The following is an 11,425-nucleotide window of genomic DNA, read 5'->3' as shown; positions in this document are numbered from 1 at the left end:
AGAAGATGGCCTTGAGATCTTCTCCTCTAGAAATGTTATTGGAGTTCTATCAGTGGGTAGATTCTCCACATGTTTTTATCATGTCACTATGCCACCTACAGCAAATTTACTTGTTGTATATATGTATATACAGTTGTAAATAACAATAAATATATTATTAAAAAAAAAAAAAAGTTTTATTAAGGCAACATATGGGTGATTCGCAAACAACGGGCAATTTTTAATAAAAATAGTAATAATAGGCAAATAGTAATAAAAAACTTTCTTAGGCAACTTGTTGAAAAATTGATATAACTTTCGGAAACCTGAAATGTGTCCCAGCCGTGAAGTTCTAAGGTTTATTTTAAAGTAAACTTTCAGTACTCAGGATTCTGAGAAAAGTATAATACTAAAAATTCATATTTTATGAACTAGGTTTGGCTCAATATTATTGCCATACAAGTATGCAAGAGTCTATTACCTGGATTGGTCTGGGAGTACAAAATTATTTTTAAAAAATAATTAAATGTTTAATTCATGTAAATTATGTTGTAATATTTTTTTTTTTCATTAATCTATTTTTGTGGGGGTTATCATCTAGTGAGAAAAAAAATCCATCTGTCAACTATTTGCCAACTGTTCTATTCTAATTTAGGAAAAACTAAATATAAAATAAATTATGGAATACGTAACTAATAATAAATATACCGATAGAATATATAATTTTAGTTGTATAATTAATTATATTTTTATTATTATTATTATTATTATATTTTATTTTATTTATATTATTTAGAATATAATTTTTTGCTTAACAAAAAATCCTTGCTTCTCATTATTGAAGAATCACGCGTGTAATATTTAATTTTAACTAGTTCTAAAGAAAAACCTTCTTTTTTTTTTTTTTTATCATATTACTAATTGCAATTGGCGCCTGCGACTCTCCGCATTCAGTTGACATCACCTTAAAATACCTTCGGGTAACAGAAGGAAGCATTTATCTCATTCACATTATATTGTACTTAATTATTATTTTTATTTCCACAGAAGGGTACGAAAAAAAAAATTCTGTTAATCATAAGAAATTTAGGAAACTCAAGTTATGCTAAACTCTGTGTTGGGAACAATTGTCGACCTTCACGCCTTCGACTTCATCGTCAATTTTAACGAGGGATGATATTTAAATAGGTTCGAACGGATCGGATAGAACCATCCATCATCAAAGGTCAGTATTGAAATGGCATTATCAATGGAAGACCTCAGAGCTGGGTCATTTGGAAAATAGCATCCCATTGAACAGTTGTTGTGGAAGATTAATTATCACATTTGCCGAAAATAGGGTGTTTATCTGTCAGTGCTAGATGAGTTACTAAGGAGTTATCAAATTATGATTTCTTAGTTATTATCTTACCTCAAAGAAGATTCAGTAACCTTGGCATTTGAGTGGGGCGTACTTGAAGATGAAAAATTGCACTTGTATGAATTTTGCCTTCCTTCATTATGCGTGTGTCATCTGTTGTTATCACAATCCAATTATGGACTGATCTCCCTTGAAAAGACAAAAAAGAGAGATCAGTCGATAATTGCATTGTGATAACGACAGATGACACATGCACAATGAAGGAAGCCAAAATACATACAAGAGCAATCTTTCATCTTCAAGCCCATCCCATTGTAAAACACATTAGCCCACAATGATTACATGGATAATCAAAAACATACATGTATACGCAAAATATATATTTATATATGAAGCTATATCCGTTTTATGGAAAAAAAACAAATAAATAATAATGTTGACACTAAATACATAAAGGCTTAATGGAATAGTACAACTAATTTGGCAGTTAGTTTTTATTCCTTTCCTTTTTTAATCTTCAATATATTGATATTGTTATTAGCTATTTGAAAAAAAATGTCGAAATGAACCTAAATTGTAGTTATATATTTTTTAAAATTTCGTTTACCACTCTTAACGATTCCTTGAGAGGTAAAGAAGGACTCAAGAGGTCAAAACATATATTCCCATCGAAAACTGGAATTCGAAATTGTTTACAATTGCAATCATTTATCTTACTACATATTCCATATATCTGTGGGTGAAAGTAAAAAAAAATTAAATTTATTAATTGTCAATATTGTTTATTCGGTTTAAAGTTCTTAAACACTCTTCCTAAGGAAGGATTTATCAACCTTTGCTTACAATAAGGTAAAAATTATTAAATGGGTTCTTCACGATAAAAAATTAGAAACCGCCGGATTTTCAAACTCGAAAATACTGAGGTACTTCCCATACTTGTACATATACTGCCATGTCCTCATTAAGCAAATTTACTTTTAAATTAATTGCAATAATATTAATTACTATCATCTATTAATAATCATTCAATTTCTTCGAAGAGGATCAAGCCAGTTTATGGGGATTTCCTAAAGCAAACATTTTCACTTGGAACTCAAAAACGAGAGTTCCCGATAAGGTAGCATTTAAATCTGAACTTGACTCCGAAATTAAAAGGATTTTTATTTTTTATCTTACTCAAGCCTTTCTTTTTCTTCACTAAAAAATAGGTTAATTTTGTCATGGCCTTTTCGCTGATCTCTCAGCTTGAATTTCCTTACTAAAATTTATTACTGGAAAATATTTAATCCCGTGGCAAAATTTTACTGAAGCGAACTTACTAAACTATAATTGTATACTTGCTAAGAAATCTTCTCCGAAAATTTTTATAAAGCATATGACGGACAGTTATTTTCTATCACCTGTTGATAAGTGTAACCTCTTGTCAACTCAGAGAGTTTAGGTTTCCATAATGTAAACATCAAAATTTTAGTGTAATACTTAAGGAATTCTGTAGTTGACAGAGAGAACACCCTTTCATAATGAACAATTTTAAGAAGAAATATACTACGAATATCAAACCGATTCTTAAGGGTGAGTTGTCACACAAATTTATTTTATCATTGTGTCTAATTCCTTATAGATTATTTATTTAATTTTGTTTTTGAATTTCTTAAACTTGATTAAATAAATTGTAAGTGTTGCTTGAATCTAAGAAAGGTTGTAATTAGAATCTTATAGAGGATGCTAATAATAATAAACTCAACCTAACAGTCATTACTGTTGTATAGGTATGATTTATTGTTTTTTGTTCATTCGATGAACTTTTATACATCAATTAGAGCAAGGGGGTTTGGCCACAAGGTATTAAGCGATTCTAACCCTATTAAAAAAGTTATCATTTATGATATAAATGTTTATTGATCATAGGCATGAAGCGAACCAAGTTATCGACGTGAGTTGATTCAATGTCCGAATTATAAAAGGTTTAGAGGGTTCCAATAAGCATTTTTATTTTTATAATCTCCGATTCATTTTTAAAATAACCTTACAAAAAACAATTTTTAGTCCATTGATCTAATAAAAAGATAATTTTTTTAAAAAGAATCTCTAAGTTTATCATTTGACTAATCCATTAATACAATCAAAGAGGATTCAATGTTTATAATTCACCACAATTCGTAAAACATATAATTGCAACTACATGCTTACAACAATCACTGATTTATCTTGATAGTAGTATAAATCATATGTATTTTTTTTTAAATTTTGTATGACACATATTCCTAAGACAGTGACTACTAGGTTCCACAGTAAAAGTGGTTGAGATAGTAAAAGCTGTCTCGTGTAAACATCGTGTGAACTAACTTTAGATAGAATTGATGTTTAGCCTTACAGGTTACAGAAAATTTCCAGTGCTAATAAACTTGGGGGTCCTAAAAGAGATAAACAATAATTTTAATAAAAACAAACCAAAGTTATAATATTGGAAGAAGATAGTCCGGGTGGCGTTCAATAAAGGTATTATTTTGATACCTTTATTGACTGCCACCCGAAATATCTTCCTCCAATCAAATTTATAATAATAATTACGTTAAGAGATTTATGGAAAGAATGTTTTTAAACACTGTTCATCTTCTTCATCAACGGGTTTATGATGTGTCTTGGGAGAGCGAATACAACGAGTGACCTTAGCGGTAGAATATCTTGTGACAAACTCATCTCCAAGTAATCGCGATACCCGATTAATACCTATCTTGATGGCTTGTGCTTATTGAGAATATTTTTTAAAGTAATGTTTTTTCCATAGATTTTAAACATTCCTTTCTTCCGTTATGTTTCATTTTTTATGTATTTTTATTTTCGCGCTTAAGTTTTAAAGTAAAAAAAAATATTAAAATGTTTTCTAGTTGCTCACATAACCATATCCTTCAGCTTGATTATAATGTAGCTACTTTCAATAAATTTCCTACCCCAATCTGATCTACGTCTAAGCCTAGTGAATACTTCAGCACTTAAATTTCAGTCAGACGACTGAATAGATATGTTTTTTCTCTACTTGATCCAACATTTTTCAGCTAATGTAATAGAGAGAAACTTTTAATACTGCAATTCTCATTTTTTAATATATATCAGTATTAATTATAATGGTAAATATAAAAATAATGAAATATTTTGCCCCTTATTAACCCTCTAAGAACGAGAATTTTGTTCAGCAACTGGAGGCTACGCTCCTGGGATTATTGATTTCAATAAAACTTTCTGTGGTGATACTAGATCAAAAAATATCAGTGTTCCAGGATTCCGATTTACAAATGTTTTGTATCCAAAGCGCCCCAGGAAACGATAAAAAAAATGTATTTCATGCAATTGTAGACATTGTTTATATCATCGTATTCCACCTTTGCTCTGCTTGTATTCAATGGTTATTATATTCCAATCGATTTGATTTTTCATGAAGCATTAGAAGCATTGTTTATGTATTAAAAATTACAGAAACCAAAATATATTTCTAGTAAATTTGGCCAACAATTAAAAAAAAAAATTAAGATTTGTTCTAAAATTTTTTGAGTCTCTTAATTATGGATTTTCATAAAAAGTCGAATTATAAATTATTTGACCTGATTTTTTTCAGGATATTTATTTCCTGTCGATGTCTTGCGATCACGAAAAAAAATCATGATTTCTCTTTGTGTCATCCAAATCAAACGTTACTGTAACTATTGGAAAAGTCCTGTGTAAATAAATTAGAACTAGAATATGAACTGAAACGTTTGGGAAGTTTTTATTTATTTGTATCTAAGTTTTCTCCATTATGAAGGGATAAAATCTAAAAGATATTGACATGAGTTGGAAGAGTGGCATTTCCTCTTCAAAGCTCATCAATATCTATTAGATTTTATCACTTTCTAAATAATGAAATAAAAAAAATCAAATATTATAAATTTTTGGAAGGTAATATTTTCTGCCGATGAATAGCTTCGATTATTTCGTGCAGTTTAGATGGTTCTAAGTTCCATGTAAGTTTCGTGTAGAATGGTGAAATCGCATTTATTGCATTTATAACAGTTTCTAACAAAAAAAAAGTTAAGTCGTAACGACAAAACTAGTGAGAAAAAAAATTATTATTCCATCATGATAAAAATTTGTATTGAACAGTTTTTTGATGTGCGAAAAACCATATGTTAACTTACTTTCTTTAAAAAAATATATAAAATATAATAATCGAAATTTTGTTTTCATCTGTTTCGCTTTAATGTGGCACTTTCACAAATCAGAAAAAATGTAATAACTTCAATTCGACTTCACCATTCTAAATAAACCTTCTGTGGGACTTAGGGTCAATTCAACTTCTCAAAGTAGTACAAGCTAAATATCAGTAAAATATATATATCTTCCAAAAATGTATAATTTTTTTTATTTTAAAATCGCATTTAAACGCTTGAAAATATGCTTAAAACAAATCTGAATTGATTTTATTAAAAAATAAAATTGCTGGCCTAATTTACGTAGAAGTGTGTTTTGGATTTTGTAATTTGTTACATGTTTAATAAAATTAAATGTCATGTTCTCATTTTTCATGAAAAAAAAAAAAAAAAAAAGATTGGTACACAACGACACCATTGACTTCATATATTCAAGGCAAAGGTGAAACACGATAATATAAAAATTTGTAAATAATTTAAAATATTTATTTTCTCTCAGATCATGGGCGTTTTGGCAAGAATCCTCGGACACGTATCTAATGTTTGTGGATCTAGTATCATCACAAACAGTTTCATTGAAATCTGAGATAGTTCGTGCGTAGCCTCCTCTTATAAGATTTAATATAATTTTCTTTGTTAATAGAAATAAAGAAAAATTTTTTTTAAAATTAGGACTAGCCTCTGACTCATGCACTGCATATCCGCTGACGATTTATTGAGTATAGAAAAGTTGTTTTTTATTTTCGTATTTTGTAATATAAATCATTTTTGACATAATATATATTTTATTACAACATTTTTTAAATTTATTTATTGCTATTTACAACTTTATTTACATAAAAATACATCAAGTAAATTTGATGTAAGATCAAACTGGAGTGATACAGGCATGTAGAGAAACTACCCATTGGTACCACTCATCATAGTTCTACACTAGAAGGTCTCTAACCCATCTTCTTTTCAGGCGCCTCGGAGGACTGTCAGGAATTGAATAAGAAGTAAGGTTAGAAACTAGAGAGTTTTAATGGTTAGGGAGCTTATAATGGAAGGATTGATATCTGGTTCGTGCTAGATCGGTTACATATGGAACATTAAGGTGTTTATAGATGATTTTATTTATGACAAAGCAAGGAGCATTGAGGATTTTACGAAATATTTGTAAGGATTGGATACGAGGGGAATTAGAAGGTTTAGTGGAGCCCCAAAGCTCAACTCCGTCTGTCCAGAAAGGCCTTATAATTGTCCTGTAGATCAGTCTTTTGAAATAAATTGGAAGTTTAGACTGTTGTCTTGTGTGAGGATTCCAGGCTAGTCGTCCAAGGTAGCAGATCTGTTATAGATGGGTAAGAGCAACATTATTAAAGGATACTGTATGGTCGTCAGTAGGTTTAAGATGTACAGTAAACGTAATCTGATGGGATTTATTTTGATCCTCCAAGTACGGAACCATTCTTCGAGGGTTACGATATGGGATTGTAAAGTTTGGGGTGCAATTAAAGGGTTATTATTGACTGCGAGCACACATGCGTCATCAGCATAAGTGGTGAGGATAATGTTAGAATTCGTTGGTATGTCAGCTGTATAGATTGTGTAGAGGATGGAATCGAGGATGAGGAAAACCAGCTGACTGAGAGAAGAGGGATGGATAGAAACTACTTTGGTTTGCTTTGAATAATCTAGCAGTGAGAAAGGAACGGATAATGAAAAAATATGTAGAAGGTAGGAATCTATGGAATTTGTAAAGCAGTTACGAGTGCTGGACTCGATCAAAAGCATGTTCTACATCGAAAAAGAAGAATTAATAAAAAAAAAAAAAAATAATAATAATAGTGTTCTATGGAACATCACAAGCGTACATCACACATTTAATACTCACAATCACTACACAATCCTTTTGTGGGAATCTATAGAACATTGAAGATGATTTCCTTTTAGTGGTCGATCCTACCTTCCCTTATGTCTGTATTCGCTGACTCAACTATGTCATGCTGATTCTCATACTATTTACATTCTCATCCAAGCATGATTGAAATCAGTACTTCCAAACGAAGCTTTTGAAATTTCCCTTTTAATCGGTCGAATTTTCTCTTATCTTTCCCACAGCCAAAGCCTAAATTTCATTTAATTTATCCCCCTCACCTAAACGTATATAAAAGCTTATGTTGTGTAAATTATGTTATATAACGTGATATAATGTATTAAGTGCATATGTTTATACCTTAATTCATCAATTTTTAGAATGTTATTATTATTACCCCTGTATGAGGCTGATTTCCAATTAATTTAGTGAAGAAGAAATCAGTGTAGTTTTTGGATGATAACTTTCATATTAATTCAATTCAACTATTCCGAACACCTTAGTGGATAATTTTAGGTAATAAACACTAATCCCTCACTAACTCACTAAATCAGTTCATCGCACTATAGGGTGCTGTACATAATTACTAAGGGCTTTCCAGTCAGTGCCATTTGATAAGCTAAATAATTGTCCTGAGCAGTGAGATAGTTATTGTTCTTCCTTCTCTAGTTGGAAAACATAATAAATGTTCCATCTCGCGATCAGATACGAACCTCCTTGCTCTTATACAATATATTTGCTAGCCCGATGATATCAGTGTTTTAAGTCTACAGGATCCACAATCTGGAAAAGTGTACAATCATTAAAACTAATTGCAGGTTCACATAACAAGAGCAATTCAGAGTTCATGACAGAGCAGGAACACGTTATCAATGCTGACTGCTCTGTCTCAAACTCAACGTTTTAGTGTGCGAACGAGGCAATATTGCACCACTTTTTTCAAAATCACAGATAAGTGATCTTTATTATAATGTTGCCCATAATAGCAGATCGTTTATATCTTACACAAAGATCTGATGCCCTAAAATCAGACGTTCATTAGCTTACGTAACAGGGTTTTGTTTTCTATTACACTTTTCTTAGGCTAATTAAAATTAGACCTGTAATTACTATACACTTCTGCGATGGGTTTCGTTAGAACGCTAGTTTTGAAACCCGCTCAGCAAGTGAGAAAATTATCAGAATGTGGTTTCAAGTTCTTTTGAAGTTTTTCTTAGAATTTGTACAGTAAAAAACCTCACACCGTACTACTAGCAATCTTGTCGTATCACATGAGCGATAAGAAAGCATTTCCCTAAAACTTTCAAATCAGGGGCTTAAGGATCGCAGATATTAATGGGCGTAATTCTCTATCCCATGAAAACTCCTATTTATTAATCAATAACAGGCAGGAAAAATAGCAAAACGTGTCTTATTATACCGAAGAATCATTTTTCGTTTATATGTATATATACTAGCAGACCACGCTTTTCTTCGCTATTGCTAAATTTGATGATGAATATAGATAGATTAAATAAGCACAATTGATACTGTGATATCAATTGTTATATTTTGTTAAAATTATTTTTTTTTCTTCGTACCCTCTTGACGAAATAGGCTATTGAATACAGACATATCGTTAAGGTTAAAGATTTATGTATTCATTATTTATTATGATTTGGCAACATTTAATAACTAGCATATGCGAGAAGGAACCATACAGGATTTTTTTATTACGTTTTATAAACTATATTGGTAATTTTTTTTCTTTTTAGAATAAAAGTCAAGGCTCTATCTATATCTAATAGTGACACAGACTAACGCCGTATCTTGAAAACATGTGAAATTAAAATTCTTCAAAACATTAAGGATAAACACAACTTACCGTAAATATTGATTAGTTCCTTATTGCATATAAGGGTTAATTATAATTACTGTTTTATTAAATTTGAGCTTATTCCATTGCTCTTAAATGTACAATTTTTTATGTAATTACAATTTTCCATGTAGACAAACAAATTCAACAGTGCAAAATTTTATTCGACGGAAATTTAAATTATTGAACCTGCATCATCCCAAACTGCAGCTCTCAATTATGAAAGAGACCAAACGATAGATACATTGCCACTACAAATTTCAATCATTTTTTCTTCGGTGATTCTACCCCCTAAGGCCTTTCGTACATTGGGAGCAGAAAGATGCGAATTGCTAGGTAACGAATTCGTGTGAACGCCAATTGTCCATTGCCTCAGTATTGTATTGTAGACGAGATGGAGCAGTTTTCTGATGGAGTGTTTTTGGAATTACCACCTTTGATTCATCGACGTATCAGGCTAAGGTAATATCGACAAAGACTTAAAATGTGGGTGAATCAGATTAACGCAAAAAGATATGAGTTCGGTGATTTTTCTTGTTTGTGGCATGATCTTCAAATTCACGATAACCACCACTTCTTCTATTTTCACATGAAAAAGGACACATTTCGATCAATTCTTGACACTTATTCTACATTACCTTTCCAAATTCCACTTTTCACTCTCTTTTTCGCACTCGTTCGCAAATTAATCCCAGCGAAACTGGATCGTTTCGCTCCTCGTACCTCTTCGGACCAAAACTGACGAACAAGACGGGCCTAGTAGATGCCACGTGTTTTTCCATGTTTTTTAATGTTATGCTATTTATTAACAATACCAGCATGATAAAAACAAAAATGTTAAGTTGAATTTAATTAAATAGGTAATGGGTGTTCTTGGTTGGCATTTGCCGGCTCATAAATAGCAGGTAAAAAATGGATTGACTTTGCCTGTGGGGCCAGCGGCATTAAGGGCCTATAAAGCACTCACAGAATAGGTAATATATCACATGGGTAGTAGACCTACATCATGACCAGCCATAAAGTGAAGCGAAAAGAGTAAAGTGCTTTGGGTCAACATAAAGGAGCAGCGCCGCCTGATTTTAAGGGTGGATCCCAAGTCCCACCCCTAAATATGATTAGTCAATTGGATGGCTAGAAGATAGATAGAGAAGAAAGCGAGTTCTAGCGAGAAGGAATAGTAAGGGGCACTCTGAAAAAGATTTAGGGAAAGTACAGTCCAAGGAAGAACGAAGAGAGTGATCAAAGCTATCCAATGCAAAAGCCACCTGCGTGTAGTAATATTCCTATGTTGGTTTTTTGACAGTAACAGTAATTAATGTTAGTGTCAATAGAATGTGTATGGTCTCATCTGGAAATCTCAACCCAGAGTACAGTGAACGGAGATTTAGTCATTAGGTTTATGAAGTTCTCTCTTATATCGATATACATCAGATATAAATATTAGTAAATATAACATAATGCTAACCCGACTTCATTTTATAGTTTAGAATCTTTACATTCCACCTGATAAGCATATCTTAGTTGATTGGTTCACACGACACCATTGAAAAGGACATTCAATGAGTAATTAAATACAATAATATCTAGCATGCCATTGCAAACGGGCCTGTAGTATCTAGTCCTTGGTCTAAATATATAGCAATACTTCTATAATCTATGAATTGTAAGTCGGTTCCTGTTAGAAACCGATAGAGATATGTAATAGAAATATAATTACATAAATAAATAATAAAAATGTAGTTTCTGGAGCGCTCATCAGCCAAAGCCGTTTCTATCTTGCCAGAAATGTTGCATAAGTTTTTTTTTTACCGAAAAATCAGGGATTTTAGTAGATTTAAACCTTCCCATGGTGACAAGGATCCTTTAAAAAAAAAGAATGTAAATCGATCCAGTAATTCAAAAGTTTAATGTGAGCAAACATTTGAACCAATTAATTTTATAGTTAAATTTAACATATATGTATACTTTTTTTTTTTTATTTTGTATCTGTATCCTTATTCATAAATCTTTAACTCACTCCCTTATTCCTTCCACTCCGTCTGATACTATTCAATCAACCTTTCAATCTTTCGTCACTCACGATTCAACCCACAAGTTTAAATTACACATTAATAAGTTATGCTCAGTATACACCGCCGAACTCCACGCGATAGCATCAGCCCTCCATTTTTGCTTTTCAATAATTCAGA

The 11,425-nt window shown here is 31.4% G+C and overlaps 1 protein-coding gene across 1 annotated transcript in view; it reads left to right on the top strand.

Annotated features, from left to right (window-relative positions):
• Positions 1 to 2,729: 2,729 nt before the first annotated feature.
• LOC106689231 (titin homolog) overlaps positions 2,730 to 11,425 on the top strand; it is a 49,849-nt gene continuing 41,153 nt past the window's right edge. Inside the window, exon 1 of the mRNA XM_014434121.3 lies at positions 2,730 to 2,911. Coding sequence (XP_014289607.1) covers positions 2,860 to 2,911 — 52 coding nt within the window. The 5' untranslated portion in view covers positions 2,730 to 2,859. The remainder of the gene's footprint in view (positions 2,912 to 11,425) is intronic.

The sequence above is a fragment of the Halyomorpha halys genome, unplaced genomic scaffold (genome assembly GCF_000696795.3).
Source record: "Halyomorpha halys isolate HHAL.00 unplaced genomic scaffold, Hhal_1.1 Scaffold1310.1, whole genome shotgun sequence".
In the NCBI taxonomy this organism is placed as follows: Eukaryota; Metazoa; Arthropoda; class Insecta; order Hemiptera; family Pentatomidae; genus Halyomorpha; species Halyomorpha halys.
This window is presented reverse-complemented; position numbering and strand designations above follow the sequence as displayed.